Source organism: Notolepis coatsorum, assembly GCF_963971535.1.
Source record: "Notolepis coatsorum genome assembly, chromosome: 4".
NCBI classification, from domain to species: Eukaryota; Metazoa; Chordata; class Actinopteri; order Aulopiformes; family Paralepididae; genus Notolepis; species Notolepis coatsorum.
The window spans coordinates 75743176-75762679 of NC_140168.1; the positions used below are offsets into that span (position 1 = coordinate 75743176).

The following is a 19504-nucleotide window of genomic DNA, read 5'->3' on the forward strand; positions in this document are numbered from 1 at the left end:
GAAAATATACTGTCAAAACCAAACTTGCGAGTAAAAAGTCATGAATTAATTAATGAAATTCAGGGGCCTCGCTCAAGCATCATTCGACAGAACCATCCTCATTATGTAGTTTTTCGTAAAAGCTGCACTATGCAAAAACATTTGAATCACGCAGTTGGGCCAAATGTGGCAGAACAAGAGGAAACCCTCCCAACAGTGATGCATGAAACGTGGTGAAATTGCCCGGTAAGAGCTCTTGCGGCCACAGGGTGCCACCTGCAACATCTTCAAAAGGCTACAGTCTGGTGCATAACATATGAACATCACAAATGTACAACGGAGGAATTGAAAAGGTTTGAGAACCACTGACATTATACTCTCGTCTCTTTCTTTCCCCCTACTACGTCCCTCTCTCCTTTGTGCCTCTCAACAGAAAATCCTGACGATGATCCCCACGGAGGAGGAGAAGCAGAAGATCCAGGAGTCCCAGCTGGCCAACCCTGATGTCCCCCTGGGCTCCGCAGAGCAGTTCCTCCTCACCCTGTCCTCCATCAGCGAGCTCTCCGCCCGCCTGCAGCTCTGGGCCTTCAAGATGGACTACGAGGCCACTGAGAAGGTGTGCGCGCGCGCGCGCGTGTGTGTGTGTGTGTGTGTGTGTGTGTGTGTGTGTGTGTGTGTGTGTGTGTGTGTGTGTGGGGGACGGAGAGAGTTCATTCATTCAATCTTTATTTAGTCTCGAAAAGCTCATTCTCAAACATTTTCTCAAGTGTCTTCTTAAATATCTTCTTACGAACATCATATGGACCAAACCTGAAACTCAATTCATCAACGTGTGAAAGCGTGTTCTTAAAACAGCCAAAGTGTTCTCAGCTGTGCTGAGAATGAAAAATGACAATGATTCTGAAATCGTACACCTGAATTTGCATTCATAAACACCCCGCCATGTATGTACAGAGTTGTAGTATTAATATTGTCTGTGAGGTAATTAGGTAGGGCTAGTGCGTCTAGGTTTTGTCAGGTCCAGGGCGGTCCGGAACTCAGAGAGGTATCATTCCCCTCCGACGGGAGAGCCGGTAACACCCCCAGCCGAGCTACCGGTCGAGTGTACACATGTCCCGTTACGTTCACGTCAGCTGACCTGATGCGGCCATCGTCGCTGTGGTGAGTCTTGATTATGTGTCCAAGAGACCTGTTTGCTGTATACGTCAGACTTAGTGTGCATGCGCATCACCGGAGCAGAAAGGAACATAATCCTGGTCAGAAACACGAGGCAGACTACAATATATTTGCATTTGTTAGCCATGCTAGCGATCTAAACAATCAATCCATGCCAAAGCTAGATATGTAAAAGGTGAAAGACTCTCACAGCCATGCTGATTTGGCTAAATGACATCCAGCCATTTTCGTTTGAAACTACTTTTAGTCAGGGGAGTGTCATGGTTTCTCCATAGAGCCCCGTCATACTTTTTTAGCGCAGCAGCTCGTGCAGGTAGGGGGCAACATAGTCATGTGACTCAGTTGGTATTGCTGATTGGCTCAAACACGGTAATACAGCGAACAGGTCTATGGGCCACAGGGTCCTAGGCAAGTTTGGATCGACCAACTTGACAACTGCTTTATCCAGGAGGTCGGGGGGCGAAGAGTGCCTGTCTGGTCTGTAGGCCAGGGAGGTATCCCCTGATGTATCTGGACCAGACTTGATCAGTGAGAATCTGAATGCCGCCAGCGTCTGCGGCTCAGGATGTCTGTCTTAGGATAAACCACTCGTCCATCAGGTTGCCCCACGAGGAGACTGTTTGGAGTCACAGGGTCAATATATGCAGGTCAACAGATACATAAACTAGTGCTTTTGAGTTGAGCATAGCCTCGACTTCCAGGAGGACTGTTAGAATAACTTCTTTGTGAACAGGTTGAGCCCCTATACGCATATGTAGAGTGCAGACTTGACAGAACGGACCTCTCTCTCCCACACTCCGGTACCGGGCCGAGATTTATTTAACGTCGCACAAATAGATCAATACAATCCCTATTAAGTGATGTCGTGTTTCTTTTTCAAAAAGAATAGTGCAATACTATGTAATAGTGTAATATTTTGTAGTAATGTAATAGTGTGTAATAGTGTAATGGTGTGTAATAGTGCCAAAGTGTAATAGGAATAATGCGGGAGATGTTTGCCGCTACACTTAAGCCTTGCCTAATGCGTCGGCTACTAGAAGAGAAATGTGAAGCTGCCCCCTGGTGGAGATCTGTGCTCCACTGCACGTACTGTCCTAGTTGTTAACTCATTGTACGCCACTCACGAATAAAGTCGGGTTAACTCGCCGATGCTTATTTCTTTTATTCGATATTCCCATTCATAATCCATAGAGGGAGCCTGTGTTATCACAGGCTATATGGTATCAATCTTGCGTTGATCCAAGAATCCATTCACTGCGATCCGAGCAGTGTGTGTAACGTATTCCGTTGGTGACGATTAAACCATAGAAAAATGAACCCCCCCCCCCCCACCCTTTCATGCATTCATGATGAAACATAATACCGATAATATAGCGTTGATTTCAGATTGATTGTTGATACAGGCGAGAAACGCCAAGTTTTTAGTGAAATGCAGGTATTGCTGCATAGCGTCGTTTTCTGGGATTAGACAGGATTACTCTAAAACTATACTCATTCACCACGGTATAAAACAGGAATGTATGGATGAAAAAATTATTTCTTTTTCACAAATTGAACGATAGATACTCGATGTCAAATGGGCAATAGTATTATATCCATAGCTATGATATATAATATAGTTTGAGCCCTGCAAACACCGCCATGTATTCCTATACTTTAAAGTGGTGGCCTTCTTACCCCACGGTACACAGCTCCATCTGGCGCTGATAGAGTTAATGGAGTTGCTGGTACAAGGAGAGCAGCAGATACATTCCAACCAAGACATTCTGAGCACGGGTATCTTTTTATTGCAACTGGTGAGAGTACGAGAGGTGTTGTATATTAAATGTAAATGTGCATAGCGTGTGTGTGTGTGTACCTGTATGTATGTGTGTGTGTGCATGTGTGTGTGTGTGTGTATTTATGTGTGTGTATGTGTGTATGCATGCATACGTGCATGCGTGAGTGTGTGTTTGCGTGTGTGTGTACCTGTATGTGTGTGTGTGCATGCAGTGTCTGTGTGTATCAACATCCCTGGGTTCTGGGGGAAATGAGGGATGGAATCAAGTACAAACAACGTCCACAAAACACCAGCCGCCGTTACATCATAACAACATCATAACAACATCATAACACAATATGCTTGTTAGCGGAGGGAGGGGGGGGTTCTGCGGGCCGACAGAGCCACGGCGGCACGCAGGTGGGGGGGTTCAAAGTGAAACATTCCTCCCGCGGGCCGTCCTGTAAAGTTTACGGTTTTCCGCAGGAAGTCATTATACCTTTCATCTCATCTCGGAGAAAAAGGAAGATTCCAGACGGCGGAATGGGCAGAGCGATGTTCCCGCCGAACGTGACTCAGTGTTGTTTTAAGAGCGGCGAGTATTAAAGCTGCAATACGTAGTTTTGGGGATTGGAATTTTTTACCTCTGTGCAACGTCAAAATAGAGTAAATGGCTCTGCATTTATATAGCGCTTTTATCCAAAGCGCTTTACAATTTGTTCCTCACATTTTACCCATCCACTCACACATTCACACACCGACGGCGGAGGCAACCATGCAAGGTGCCAACCTGCTCATCGGGAGCAATTAGGGGTTAAGTGTCTTGCTCAAGAACACTTCGACCTGCTGCCCGGGAGGAGCGGGAATCAAACCGGGAACCTCCGGATTACCAGACGTCTGCTCTACCTCCCGAGCCACTGTCGCCCCAGTAGAGTGTGATATATCTTTAGTTAGTACTGAACGAATTTATCTAGGTAGATATTTCACGCGTTCCAACTAACAGAGTGGAACTGTAGTAGGCCTGTCTGGTGCTCTCATAGCAGGGCGGTCTTGAATCAAGGAGACATTTCTAAAATGTGGTCCAAAGTAGTACACTGGAGCACATGGATGTAAGGCAGTAAACCTTTATTAAAGTCTATCGTTCCGACACATTGGTGCATGTTCCGTCTTTGATTCGGATGAAAACGCAGCATGTGTCGAAGCGTTAGTTTGTGAAGTTTGTCCTTGATTCTATAGAAACAATGTGTTTGGCCGTGGTGTCCTGCCCACGTACAGAACTTACCATGCTAATAGCTACAGAACGGACCATGCTAATAACTACAGAACTTACCATGCTAATAGCTACAGAACTTACCATGCTAATAGCTACAGAACTTACCATGCTAATAGCTACAGAACTTACCATGCTAATAGCTACAGAACGTACCATGCTAATAGCTACATAACTTACCATGCTAATAGCTACAGAACTTACCATGATAATAGCTACATAACTTACCATGCTAATAGCTACAGAACGGACCATGCTAATAACTACAGAACTTACCATGCTAATAGCTACAGAACTTACCATGCTAATAGCTACAGAACTTACCATGCTAATAGCTACAGAACTTAACATGCTAATAGCTACAGAACTTACCATGCTAATAGCTACAGAACTTACCATGCTAATAGCTACAGAACGTACCATGCTAATAGCTACATAACTTACCATGCTAATAGCTACAGAACTTACCATGCTAATAACTAGTGTCTAAAACATCCTTTCGCATCCAATTAAATTAATGACTGCAATTATGACGGGTCTGTATTCAACTAAAACACTACGGCCATGTCTTCAAGTGGTGCCACGCATAGACACACGCACACATGCACAGACACGCACACACACACACACACGCACAGAGACACACACACACACATGCACAGACACGCACACACACGCACAGAGACACACACACACACACACACACACACACACACACACACACACACACACACACACACACACACACACACACACACACACACACACACACACCGGAGAACAAACTGTGAGAAAACAAAAGGTTGAGATAATCAGAAGCACATTTGGTTCCAAAGACTGTTGGAGACGCCGCCCTTTGAACGACCTCTAGACGACCTTAAACAAGCCCAGATGAAGGGCAGTGGGAGACTGGGTGCACCTGCTGCAGGACCTATTACTGTGACTGCAGCCTGTAGTGGAACACATCCTGCCGGAAGCCATAATTGACCTGGGTTAATGATGTGTGCGACCGTGCATATTTTGTTTGTGTGAGTGTGAGTGTGTGCATGTGTTTGTGTGCGTGTTGCATATGCATATACTATACATTGAATAATGAAAGCTTCATTCTTCCCACACAAACGTTTCAATGCTTCTTATGATGTCCCGGTTTTCAAAATTAATGTTGGATTATTATTTCTATAAACTATTTGTTCCGCTGATTTAGGCAAATGTAAAATGTAAAAGAGTGGTAAGACAAACAAACAAACAAAAAACACACACACAACGAAAAACAAAGACGACGAAGCGTTCACACGGTCATTTTGACATGGATTACCATGGCAGTGATTGAAGCTTTGAAGCTTTTGGGTTCAGCCCCAGTGTGAATAATGTGTTTATGTGTCTTCTCGTGTGTCTCCAGGAGGTGGCAGTAATGTGTTTGTGTGTGTCTTCTCATGTGTCTCCAGGAGGTGGCAGTAATGTGTTTGTGTGTGTCTTCTCGTGTGTCTCCAGGAGGTGGCAGTAATGTGTTTGTGTGTGTCTTCTCGTGTGTCTCCAGGAGGTGGCAGTAATGTGTTTGTGTGTGTCTTCTCATGTGTCACCAGGAGGTGGCAGAGCCTCTGCAGGATCTGAAGGAGGGGATGGAGCAGCTGGAGAAGAACAAGACGCTCAGATACATCCTCTCCACCCTGCTGGCCATAGGGAACTTCCTGAACGGAACCAGCGTGAGTCAGTCAGTCAGTCAGTCAGTCAGTCAGTCAGTCAGTCAGTCAGTCAGTCAGTCAGTCAGTCAGTCAGTCAGTCAGTCAGTCAGTCAGTCAGTCAGTCAGTCAGTCAGTCAGTCAGTCAGTCAGTCAGTCAGTCAGTCAGTCAGTCAGTCAGTCAGTCAGTCAGTCAGTCAGTCAGTCAGTCAGTCAGTCAGTCAGTCAGTCAGTCAGTCAGTCAGTCAGTCAGTCAGTCAGTCAGTCAGTCAGTCAGTCAGTCAGTCAGTCAGTCAGTCAGTCAGTCAGTCAGTCAGTCAGTCAGTCAGTCAGTCAGTCAGTCAGTCAGTCAGTCAGTCAGTCAGTCAGTCAGTCAGTCAGTCAGTCAGTCAGTCAGTCAGTCAGTCAGTCAGTCAGTCAGTCAGTCAGTCAGTCAGTCAGTCAGTCAGTCAGTCAGTCAGTCAGTCAGTCAGTCAGTCAGTCAGTCAGTCAGTCAGTCAGTCAGTCAGTCAGTCAGTCAGTCAGTCAGTCAGTCAGTCAGTCAGTCAGTCAGTCAGTCAGTCAGTCAGTCAGTCAGTCAGTCAGTCAGTCAGTCAGTCAGTCAGTCAGTCAGTCAGTCAGTCAGTCAGTCAGTCAGTCAGTCAGTCAGTCAGTCAGTCAGTCAGTCAGTCAGTCAGTCAGTCAGTCAGTCAGTCAGTCAGTCAGTCAGTCAGTCAGTCAGTCAGTCAGTCAGTCAGTCAGTCAGTCAGTCAGTCAGTCAGTCAGTCAGTCAGTCAGTCAGTCAGTCAGTCAGTCAGTCAGTCAGTCAGTCAGTCAGTCAGTCAGTCAGTCAGTCAGTCAGTCAGTCAGTCAGTCAGTCAGTCAGTCAGTCAGTCAGTCAGTCAGTCAGTCAGTCAGTCAGTCAGTCAGTCAGTCAGTCAGTCAGTCAGTCAGTCAGTCAGTCAGTCAGTCAGTCAGTCAGTCAGTCAGTCAGTCAGTCAGTCAGTCAGTCAGTCAGTCAGTCAGTCAGTCAGTCAGTCAGTCAGTCAGTCAGTCAGTCAGTCAGTCAGTCAGTCAGTCAGTCAGTCAGTCAGTCAGTCAGTCAGTCAGTCAGTCAGTCAGTCAGTCAGTCAGTCAGTCAGTCAGTCAGTCAGTCAGTCAGTCAGTCAGTCAGTCAGTCAGTCAGTCAGTCAGTCAGTCAGTCAGTCAGTCAGTCAGTCAGTCAGTCAGTCAGTCAGTCAGTCAGTCAGTCAGTCAGTCAGTCAGTCAGTCAGTCAGTCAGTCAGTCAGTCAGTCAGTCAGTCAGTCAGTCAGTCAGTCAGTCAGTCAGTCAGTCAGTCAGTCAGTCAGTCAGTCAGTCAGTCAGTCAGTCAGTCAGTCAGTCAGTCAGTCAGTCAGTCAGTCAGTCAGTCAGTCAGTCAGTCAGTCAGTCAGTCAGTCAGTCAGTCAGTCAGTCAGTCAGTCAGTCAGTCAGTCAGTCAGTCAGTCAGTCAGTCAGTCAGTCAGTCAGTCAGTCAGTCAGTCAGTCAGTCAGTCAGTCAGTCAGTCAGTCAGTCAGTCAGTCAGTCAGTCAGTCAGTCAGTCAGTCAGTCAGTCAGTCAGTCAGTCAGTCAGTCAGTCAGTCAGTCAGTCAGTCAGTCAGTCAGTCAGTCAGTCAGTCAGTCAGTCAGTCAGTCAGTCAGTCAGTCAGTCAGTCAGTCAGTCAGTCAGTCAGTCAGTCAGTCAGTCAGTCAGTCAGTCAGTCAGTCAGTCAGTCAGTCAGTCAGTCAGTCAGTCAGTCAGTCAGTCAGTCAGTCAGTCAGTCAGTCAGTCAGTCAGTCAGTCAGTCAGTCAGTCAGTCAGTCAGTCAGTCAGTCAGTCAGTCAGTCAGTCAGTCAGTCAGTCAGTCAGTCAGTCAGTCAGTCAGTCAGTCAGTCAGTCAGTCAGTCAGTCAGTCAGTCAGTCAGTCAGTCAGTCAGTCAGTCAGTCAGTCAGTCAGTCAGTCAGTCAGTCAGTCAGTCAGTCAGTCAGTCAGTCAGTCAGTCAGTCAGTCAGTCAGTCAGTCAGTCAGTCAGTCAGTCAGTCAGTCAGTCAGTCAGTCAGTCAGTCAGTCAGTCAGTCAGTCAGTCAGTCAGTCAGTCAGTCAGTCAGTCAGTCAGTCAGTCAGTCAGTCAGTCAGTCAGTCAGTCAGTCAGTCAGTCAGTCAGTCAGTCAGTCAGTCAGTCAGTCAGTCAGTCAGTCAGTCAGTCAGTCAGTCAGTCAGTCAGTCAGTCAGTCAGTCAGTCAGTCAGTCAGTCAGTCAGTCAGTCAGTCAGTCAGTCAGTCAGTCAGTCAGTCTCTGTCTCTGTCTCTGTCTCTGTCTCTGTCTCTGTCTCTGTCTCTGTCTCTGTCTCTGTCTCTGTCTCTGTCTCTGTCTCTGTCTCTGTCTCTGTCTCTGTCTCTGTCTCTGTCTCTGTCTCTGTCTCTGTCTCTGTCTCTGTCTCTGTCTCTGTCAACTTATTTATCTGAGTTGCCTGGAGAAGGTGTTAATGTGTTTCTATGTGTCCAGCCTGGAGAAGGTGTTAATGTGTTTCTATGTGTCCAGCCTGGAGAAGGTTTTAATGTGTTTCTATGTGTCCAGGCTAAAGGCTTCGAGCTGAGCTACCTGGAGAAGGTTCCGGAGGTGAAGGATACGGTCCATAAGCAGTCCTTGCTGCACCACGCCTGCTCTGTGGTGGTGGAGAACTTCCCTCAGAGCACTGACCTCTACTCCGAGATCGGAGCCATCACACGCTCAGCCAAGGTAGGCCTAACTCCGAGATCGGAGCCATCACACGCTCAGCCAAGGTAGGCCTACAACCGAGCCTCAGCCTACACATGTTGGGCAGTGGTGGAAGAAGTAAACAGTGCCTTTACTTGAGTAAAAGTAGAAATACCCAAATAAAATAGTACTCTGGTCAAAGTAAAAGTCCTCCATTCAAATTCTACTTAAGTAAAAGTAGAGAATTAATTGTATTGCATGTCCTTAAGTATCTAAAGTGAAAGTATGCATTCTACATGACGTTTGTGTATTCCAGTGATTGGGATAATTCAATCCTTGATCCATTGACCTCTATATGTTATGTTAAAGTGGTATGTGGTCCAGTTATGCTGCTCTGATTAAAGGTTGTGTTAAAGTGGTATGTGGTCCAGTTATGCTGCTCTGATTACGTCCTCTTGAAGTTGACAGGCTTCAAATATGAAAGTATATAATCGTCATACAATTTTGCCTTGTTTTCTATGCAAAATCTTTTTTCTTAAAAGTAACTAGTAACTGATGGGTTCAGATAAATGTAGTGGAGTAAAAAGTACAATATTTCCTCTGAAATGTAGTGGAGTAAAAGTATAAAGTTCCCTAAAATGAAAATACTCACGTAAAGTACAAGTAGCTCAAAACTGTTAGTTACTTTCCACCACTGACGTTGAGAATACCTTCCTTATACTGACTCGCACCCTGTTTTCAAACTTCTGGTCTGAAACAGTACAAAAATGTCAATGAAAATGAGCAACAAATCCAAAAACTCAAACTCAAACTTGTGATGTCATTGAGTATAAGGTCTGAAGCTGCTCCATAGACAATGAATTGGGAAATATTTTTTAGATGACACTGTGAGCAACCAAGGGAATGTTCTGAGTTCATAGGTACATGTTCTGTTTCAGAACTGAGACCGGTACTATAGAATAAAGCTAATTTGCATGTAAAAAAATAAAACATCCATAACAAAAAGTTTGATTCTTACTTCTCTGTTTTCTGGCTTTGGGAGAGAGTAGCTCATGTTCACTAATATCGATTAATATTGATTAGATTTAGGCCATGGAAAAAATATATTCGATTTGAACCCTAACCAACCTAACAATAGAGATGACATTTTTTGTGATCATAGATTTTCAAAGCTATACCAGTACCATATTGTACTTTGCAGCTTGCCCGTTTAGTGATCACTGTCAAGTGTGTGAATGAACTCTTATTGAGATAATTACAACATTAAATGTCAGATAAGTAATTCACTGAGTGACCACTGTCTTTCTGTCTGTCTGTCTATCTGTCAGGTGGACTTTGACCAACTCCAGGAGACCCTGACCCTGATGGAGCGGCGCTGCAAAGCATCCTGGGACCACCTGAAGGTCATCGCCAAGCACGAGATGAAGCCACAGCTCAAGCAGAAGATGTCCGACTTCCTCAAAGACTGCGCAGAGAGGATCATCATCCTCAAGATCGTCCACCGCAGGATCATCAACAGGTAGGCAGCATATCCCCTTCCAAAGAAAGTAGCATCAACAGGTAGGCAGCATATCCCCTTCCAAAGAAAGTAGCATCAACAGATAGGCAGCATCTCCCCTTCCAAAGAAAGTAGCATCAACAGGTAGGCAGCATCTCCCCTTCCAAAGAAAGTAGCATCAACAGGTAGGCAGCATCTCCCCTTCCAAAGAAAGTAGCATCAACAGGTAGGCAGCATCTCCCCTTCCAAAGAAAGTAGCACCAACAGGTAGGCAGCATCTCCCCTTCCAAAGAAAGTAGCATCAACAGGTAGGCAGCATCTCCCCTTCCAAAGAAAGTAGCACCAACAGGTAGGCAGCATCTCCCCTTCCAAAGAAAGTAGCATCAACAGGTAGGCAGCATCTCCCCTTCCAAAGAAAGTAGTATCAACAGGTAGGCAGCATCTCCCCTTCCAAAGAAAGTAGCATCAACAGGTAGGCAGCGTCTCCCCTTCCAAAGAAAGTAGCATCAACAGGTAGGCAGCGTCTCCCCTTCCAAAGAAAGTAGCATCAACAGGTAGGCAGCATCTCCCCTTCCAAAGAAAGTAGCATCAACAGGTAGGCAGCGTCTCCCCTTCCAAAGAAAGTAGCATCAACAGGTAGGCAGCGTCTCCCCTTCCAAAGAAAGTAGCATCAACAGGTAGGCAGCGTCTCCCCTTCCAAAGAAAGTAGCATCAACAGGTAGGCAGCGTCTTCCCTTCTAAAGAAAGTATCAACAGGTAGGCAGCGTCTCCCCTTCTAAAGAAAGTAGCATCAACAGGTAGGCAGCATCTCCCCTTCCAAAGAAAGTAGCATCAACAGGTAGGCAGCATATCCCCTTCCAAAGAAAGTAGCATCAACAGATAGGCAGCATCTCCCCTTCCAAAGAAAGTAGCATCAACAGGTAGGCAGCATCTCCCCTTCCAAAGAAAGTAGCACCAACAGGTAGGCAGCGTCTCCCCTTCCAAAGAAAGTATCAACAGGTAGGCAGCGTCTTCCCTTCCAAAGAAAGTATCAACAGGTAGGCAGCATCTCCCCTTCTAAAGAGAGTAGCATCAACAGGTAGGCAGCATCTCCCCTTCTAAAGAGAGTATCATGGTATTTCCCCCAAAATGTACATCATCTCAAAATACACTGTAAATAAAGTGCTGTGTTTGATACATACAATTGATTGATTGTTTAGTTTAGTTTAAGTTTTATTTCAAATATGCAACAACAACAAACAAACAACAAGTACAGATATAGCCATGAGCCATTCAAATATATAAATGTATACTGTGTGTGTGTGTGCGTGTTTTGTATGTAACAAAATGTTGTCATTAGATATTTGAAAAGGAGTGGGAAGAAGTATACACCCCCTTTTTTTTTTACTCAAATCATACTTTTATTTATTTATAATGTATACTATTACTACCTGTTCTCTTTATGGTCTGACTTATAATGAAAAAAATTTACTTAGTTAACAAAACATTTTTGATTAATTAACTGCATTATTTGCCAAAACTGTAGGTTACCCTTTATAGTTCATCTAGCCATTTTATATACATATACGCACATATATACATACTGTACATATATACATACATATATACATACAATAAATACATAGGCCTATCATTATGGAACTACACTGTAGGTTACGTTTCTAGGCCCTAGGCTAAAAAAGCTGATACATACTCGTATCACTACAGAAATATGTAGTGCAATATAATAAGTATAATAAGTCCTTTACACTATTTTACTATGACGTAACAAGGGGTGTCCCATTTCCTAGGTAAAGATTTCAACCCGTTCCCCTTGTAGCTCTGTTCTGAAGTGCCACTACCCAGTCGAGGGCGCTCCAAAACGAGGGGCAGGGCCAAGATAAGACAATTGGTATTGGTATATTGGTATATTTCTCAATGAGAAATTCATTGGCTTACACATTTACAAAACCTTCCTTGGTCTGACCCCTCCTTATTTGATACGCTTGTTAAAATTGTCATCTACTCCCTATAACACCAGAGCTGCTCACCATATCTCCTAGATGTTCCCCGTGTTAACGCTTACTTCGGTCAATCCTCCTTCCAATGTGCTGCTCCCAGCTGTTGGAACGAGATGCAAAAGACTTTGAAAATGGACAAATTGATCCCCCTCGCTACTTTTAAGGACGTCGTGACTCCAGTTTCAGGCCCTCAGTCCTCCAGATTAGGAACGTATCTGGATCACAAGGCAGGTACTCTGTCCCTCTACTACAGTGTCACCAACACCATGATCAAGTTCAGGCCACATTCACTCAGGCTCTCTATCCGGGGATATGGCTTTACCGTCACGGAGACACAGCAGAACTGTGTAAAAATATGCTAGACCATGAGATCAGAACACATATCAATTATCTGCAGGTAAAAAGAGAAACCACACACTCTGGCTCCAGATGCAAAAATATACTTTAATTTACTATACTTGTCTTCTCAGAAATGTCCTGAAGATAATTGATACCAATATAATAAGGATTTGATTACAATATTATTTATTTTGTATTAGGGTGTATCTAAATGATTGATTATGACGTAATATGCTACACAAGCAGTATGTAGGCATTGTGTCCATCTATGGCATTTTGTCCTTTGTCCTCCACAGAGGGCAACTCACAACTGTACTAAACTCCACTGCAGCTGTTTTTACAGACAGGAATTCTGATTATGTAGAGTAGTCTATGTATTTTACATTTGTATTCACAGTGTACTTATACATTCTGTTGAACGGTGTTGAACTGTTGAATTTAACGGTGGCGTGTAGTGGTTAACACTGTCGCCTCGAACACGCCCTCTTTGTGACAGTTTGAGTTTGAGTTTGACAGCGCGCGGTAGTTTGGGTTTGATAGAGTGAGACAGTTGTATAATATCACAGAGTTGTTTACACACACCTGCAGAATGAATGCATCCAGTCGATAAAAAAAACTCTGCTCTTGCCGCACTTCCTGAATCCTTGAAAGCACCATTACCGTAATGACATATATAGGCCGGAAGAGCAATTTCTCAGCTTTCAGGCACCGTTTAAAATTGTTCGATAGCGCAAAGGGTTCAGGAGATACCGTCATTCTAATACTGCATGTGAAAATGTGTCAGTCCCGAGATTGAAAAACAGGATTTTCATCATACCTAAATCTTTGAATACCTTCTCCCAGATTCCACGCCTTCCTGCTGTTCCTCGGTCATCCCACGTACAGCGTGAGGGAGATCAGCGTCCACCGCTTCAGTAAGATCATCAGCGAGTTCGCCCTGGAGTACCGGACGACCCGCGACCGCGTGCTGCAGCAGAAGCAGAAGAGGGCGGACCACCGCGAGCGCAACAAGACCCGCGGCAAGATGATCATCGACGTCAACGCTCCTGTGAGTATACATATATACACACCAGTGTTGTAGTCCAGTCACTGAATCTCAAGTCCGAGTCGAGTCTCGAGTCCCCAGTGTTCGAGTCCGAGTCCAAGTCCGAGTCACCAAAGAAGAGCCAGAGTCCGAGTCGAGTCCCCATTACCCTAATCCGAGTCCGAGTCCAAGTCCTCAAGGTTGAGGCCACTCCTCTCTGGCAGTCAAAGAGCTGACAAATGAAGAAAAAAGGTCTACATTAAACATAAATGACACAGCGGTCACCATTTCAAAGGGAGTTTATTTACTTTGTGACACAATAGGTAAACAAATGCACTAGCCATCAATATCGTATGCCAAATGATTAGGGCCTATTACAAATGTATACTTTTTTTTTTAAAGTATTTATCAATGAACAAGTCTGAGTCCTCGTCTGCACCTTCCGAGTCCGAATGCAGTCAATGCTCGAGTCCAAGTTTGAGTCATCACTACTCGAGTCCAAGTCGAGTCACGAGTCCTGAAAATCAGTCCAGGACTTGGACTCGGGTCCGAGTGGAGTGGAGCCGCGGAGTAGGACCGGGTCGTGGCCCCATTGACTTTACATACGTTGTGTGAGCTGTGGCTCATTAGCTGGAGCTGTGGGTGGTGTCCAGTATGAAGAACATGGACTGAGTTGAGAAAGGACTCAAGCGTGTTGTAACAGATGACAGGAACACGGCATAATGACAATATACACTTTACACAAAATCACAGACACATTCTCTCTATTGTTTCCATCTATCTTTTGATTATATGGTATACCATCTGATATACAGTACCAAAAAAAGGCCAAGTTCTTACTTCATTTCTGTCCCTGAATTGCTTACCACTCTCTTTCTATCTCTCTTCCATAGTCTGATGATGAAGAGGAGAGTGAGGTATCACTGTGTGTGTGCATGCATGTATTGTCTGTGTGTGTGTGTGTGTGTGTGCATGATACCTTTAACCATGACCTCAGCCTAACATTTTCTCTTGTGAATTCTTCCTTCTCTCACCCATTAACAATACCTTTAGATATCCGAGTGGGTCATCTGATAATCCATATTCAATACGTTGTCCATAATTTGCCAGTTACAAAGGTATACAATGGAATCTTTGACCACTAGTTGATGAAAGTGGCGCTATAGAGCACAGTAGGGGGAAAGGGGACCCCAGAAAACGGTGTATCATCACGTGTTCTTCCCGAACGAGGACGCATGGAAACATGGCCTTGTGCTTCAAATGGACTGGTCCATATGCAGTGGTGGAAGAAGTACACAGTTCCTTTACCTAAGTAAAAGTAGAAATACTCAGATAAATGAGTACTCTTGTAAAAGTAAAAGTCCTCCGTTCAAATTCGACTTAAGTAAAAGTAGAGAAGTATGTGCTCTTGAATGTACTTAAGTATCTAAAGTAAAAATATGCATTCTACATGACGTTTGTGTATTCCAGTGCTTGGTAGCATTCAATTCTCGATCCATTGACCTCTACAGGTTATGTTAAAGTTATATGTGGTCCACTTACAGTATGCTGCTCTGATTACGTCCTCTTGAATATGAAAGTATATAATCTTCGTAGATTTTTGCCATGTTTTCTATGCAAAATCCTTTTCTTCAAAGTAACTAGTAACTGATGGCTTCAGATAAATGTAGTGGAGTAAAAAAATACAATATTTAATTTGAACTGTAATGGAGTAAAAGTATAAAGTTCCCTAAAATAAAATAGTCACGTAAAGTACAAGCAGCTCGAAATTGTACAGTAATTGAGTAAAAAATACTTAGTTACTTTCCTTGATCCTCCTTGAAATCCTTCAAGCTAACTGCCTCTGTCAAGCAAAGGAGGTCGGACTCATTACAACTTCTACAAAATGGAAAGTGAAACTTAACACGGATGGGATATAAAGATAGATAGCTAGATAGATACGAGATGTCCTATGGTTAGGGTTAGTCTTCTACCAGAGGGAAGGGGGTTTAGTAAGCAAGGTGAGATCAAAGATTATCTGTGGTAGGGAATGTATTCAGCTTGTAGACTATAGAACAACAATAGAAAACTCTTTGGGTCTAATAAAAGTGAGCTGTTTCTAATAAAACTTACAAAAAATCTTCTTGGGTATCCAAATGCTTTGCAAAATAATCAACATGTTTTAAAAATAAATAAAAAATTAAACCTTATATCGACTATATTGTGGGTATTTGGGGTATACTAATACTACTATATAAGTATACAATACTATCCATATACTATATCAAAATACTATAGGCCTAGTATACTACAATATACTGTGAGCATTTAGAGGTTTAATACCAGTACAATACCAGACAAAGAAATCACCAATTTCCAAACATAACATGAATACAGACATCGTTGTTGAATTCTAATTTACTACTGAGGTTTTTGTGTTGGCATATCTTTGTGTACTTCATACTACATTATTTAGGATGTAGTATATAGTATGTTAAGTTTATTTGGATCCCCATTAGCCACAGCAGTGCTTCCTGGGGTCCATAACACGTAAAATACAGTTACAGACTTTATACACTCACAACATTCACATGTCATACAGACAATTAAATTAAACAATAAATACTCCTAATCAAATTCATAATACAATACAACAATATATACGCCTAATTAATTCATAATACAATACAGCATAATATACTATTTAGCTTTTACATACATTATCTATGTTCATATCAACCAATTTTTTTATTTTTTTTATCTACTTTTTCTCCCATTTTCTATTTTTCTCCCATCCCAATTTAGTATCGTCCATTTCTACCCTCCCCTGTCTCGAACGCTGTTAGGCCATGCCTCCCACAAGCCGGCTGCAATGTGGACTAAGCCTTACATCACGTGTCCCCTCCGGTACTCGAGGAAGCAGCAGTCGCATTTTTTCACCTGCACAGCGCAATCTCTCAGCGTCGGGGGTCTGCGTTTGGAGGGCACGCCGCCCCCGTCGCTTCCTGATTCTGCTGCGCAGGCGCACCAACCGACCTGTAGGAGTCGCTGTCCACAATGTCCGATCCCCACCCATCAGCTTCCCACCCCCTAATACTGCCAATTGTATTAGTACGAACGACCAGCCAAGCTGATAGCAATGCGGAGAGCTGGGCTCGAACCCAGCGTCTCCTGCATTGGTGGTGAGCGCCTTGCCCACTCACTGCACCACCTAGCCGCCCCATATCAACCAATTATACAATCTTTTAATAATATATCCATATCAGACACATACCTTTTCATCTACGTATATCCCTATCTCTTTATCAGACACATACATTTTCATTTACGTGCATCTATTACACTACACTATCTATTAAATAAATTTCTTTGGTTGAAAATGTTGTTTTACCAAGATTTTGAAACAACATTTACTATTCTCCTGCTTAACATGTCTGGGAAGAGAGTTCCATTTCTGCATACCATGGAACATGGCAGTTAGCTTCATTGCATTCGACCTCACTTTTGGAAGTGTAAAACCTCGTGCAGAAGCATGTCTGGTGGAATGGTTGTGTCTGTCAAGACTTATAGATAAATTGTTATATAAAATTCAGGGGATCTTTGTAACAAGAATATTCCTAGTGAATACAAGGAGTGAGCCGAGTAACTTATGTTACGGTAACGGTATGTGCGTCCAGAAAAGCTCAACTGCTCTTCCTCTCTCCCTAGCAGAGCGGACGGTTCGGCTCGGGCGCGGGCGGCAGCGCCCCTAGTGGCGGCCAGGAGAGCGAGCGGCCTCAGGGTCTCGGTCACGCAGCGGACGCCGCGGAGCACGAGAACATGAAGGCCATACTGAAGACCAGCGCGAGTGGCGGAGACAAGGAGGCGTCGGTGGTGCCGGGACTACGCACACGCACCAGGTCACGCCCCGGCAGAGGAGGTGAGGAGGCTGAGGGCAGAGACGTGTCTAAAAGTGTCTAAAGTGAGTGAGTGTTATGGTGAGTGTTTAAAGTGAGTACAGCCATATCCATTGTCTTCCTTTCGTCCAATCAGGTCGCACTATGCAGGCATGGGCACCGCCCCCAGAGGAGGCACAGATAGGTGGAGACGATGATGCGGATGAGATCATGGAGCGCATCGTGAGGTCAGCCACTCAGAGCCCGGGCACCAGAGCCGAGCCGCGGGAGAGGAGGCGGTCACGAGCCAACCGCAAGTCACGTATGTTGTCGTACCAATCAGCCAATGGGGTTTGTTTTCACTCAGCCTGAAGGTCGTTACATAAGCATTTCCTCTGTCATACCGTCTGAAGCTTCAAAAATAGGAAGTCTTTACTGTCCAAAATTCTATTCTATTCTGTTCTATTTATTATTTTGAATAAAACAAAAAAAAAGACTAATCAAAAGAAAAAAAACAGATGCATACAGGCAGCTTTAAAAAATGTGGGACATCAAGCCTCTCTTTTAAGTACTCCTCCAGATTTTCTCAACGTTTTTCAAGTTTAAGATTCTGAGTCCAGCGAACGAGAAGATTTCCAGTGAGGAAGAACTGGTCTCTGCGCTAGAAATTTAGCACATTTTGTTCCGTTTGGTTCCAGAGAGATTCTCATTGTTCTCCCCTCCTATCATAGGAATAGCTATCATAGGATCTGGCTGAATTAACTATTTGAAGGCATCTGACAATGTTATATACTCGTACTGGCAATCGCGTCTCGCTCTTCACCATATTGAGATATACCTCATCTCCAGTACCTACTGTACTACATGAACGAAAACAAAGCACCCCTGCACCTGACCAGGCCCTGCCCCAGTGACCTCCTATAAGTCACCAGGTGTGGTCATACTCGCCCTTCCTCTTTTTTGTTTTCCATCATGGACGTGCTTTGCATCCCATGTAACTAGCTGTGATGAAATGCAGAGGGAAATTGAACAATGTTGGTTTTCGCAGGAGATTTGCCAGCCCCTGGAATCTTCTCGGCATGTTCCGACGGCGCCTTGTATGGGTTCTGCGGTCCTGCAGCTGGATGCATCTCGATGCATCTCCGTGTCGGGCCTGTCCTGGTGTTTCCTCGTCTTTTGACAGCAGATCGAGGGACGTCACGTGATGTTTAGCTATCGGGCTGACTCGCGTCCAGGTAGGATCTGCGCCACTAGGCAGGATCTGCGCCACTAGGCATAACAATGCTGGCGTTGGTGATGCTGCTCGAGTTGTCTTGGGAGACAACCGAGTTGTGTATTGGCGCAAGGGGCAGGATATCTGGGTAAACGTTGTTGTTTTCCCGGTTATCCTGGAGCGCGCGGCTAACGCTATGCTATGCTGGGTTACTGTTTCTGTTTTTGATTCCCCGCTGAGGGCTGTCTTTCTAAAAGGTCTTCCCTCCTCTTAACCATTCATGCTGACGGTCAATCGGTGTCTACTGTTGGGAGTATTAACGGGGGCTTGTTTACCTTTTTCATGGGTGAATGGGCTGAGGCCTGGGGCTGGTGTGCTTTTTGTGAATATTATGAATGGTATGCGGGACTGGTGTTCTCTGGTCCGCATCCCCTTAACGTTGTGTGTATGGGCTAGCCCATTCTACAGTGTGTTGGTGGTGTTTTAGTTCATTTATTCATTAACCCCTTCATGGGTGCACACCAGAGTGGAGGTTGCTGGTTGCAACCACCACTGGTGCTCCGTGTTTATGAAGCAGGTGGCATCAGTCCTTTGCCTCTGGCATGTTAAAACAGTGCCCCGCCCGGCCGACGCCATGAGGTGAGTCGGCCCGGCGGGTGGCTGGTGGGCTGTTAAAGCCTATACCGCCACGGTATAGAATTAGCAGCGATTAGTAACTTTGTTCGAATTGCTGTTTTTTCTGTCAAAAATGGTGTCTGGTGGCGGGGCCATGAGGGCCAGCCGACGTCGAAACATCGCGCAAGGTTTTTGACGCTTGTTTACAGACATCTTGGTTGGATTAGTCTCCCTTTGAGGGGGTGAGAAGTTAAAAAGAATTTTTCCCTCAGGGCTCCCCTCTCCGCAGAGGATCTTTGGTCTTCCGCTGGAGCGCGGGCGGTATTTGACCTAGGCCTCACACCGCCTCACGCCGCGCAGCCAGAGGTGAGAGCACGGCCATGTTTCCCCCGCCTGAGGT

The 19504-nt window shown here is 44.7% G+C and overlaps 1 protein-coding gene across 1 annotated transcript in view; it reads left to right on the plus strand.

Moving 5' to 3' along the window:
• Positions 1 to 19504, plus strand: part of fhod3a (formin homology 2 domain containing 3a) — a 103340-nt gene that overhangs the window by 75136 nt on the left and 8700 nt on the right. Inside the window, exons 16-22 of the mRNA XM_084311988.1 lie at positions 413 to 595; positions 5768 to 5887; positions 8442 to 8603; positions 9890 to 10080; positions 13242 to 13446; positions 17110 to 17320; positions 17434 to 17598. Of these exons, the coding sequence (XP_084168114.1) occupies positions 413 to 595; positions 5768 to 5887; positions 8442 to 8603; positions 9890 to 10080; positions 13242 to 13446; positions 17110 to 17320; positions 17434 to 17598 (1237 nt within the window). The remainder of the gene's footprint in view (positions 1 to 412; positions 596 to 5767; positions 5888 to 8441; positions 8604 to 9889; positions 10081 to 13241; positions 13447 to 17109; positions 17321 to 17433; positions 17599 to 19504) is intronic.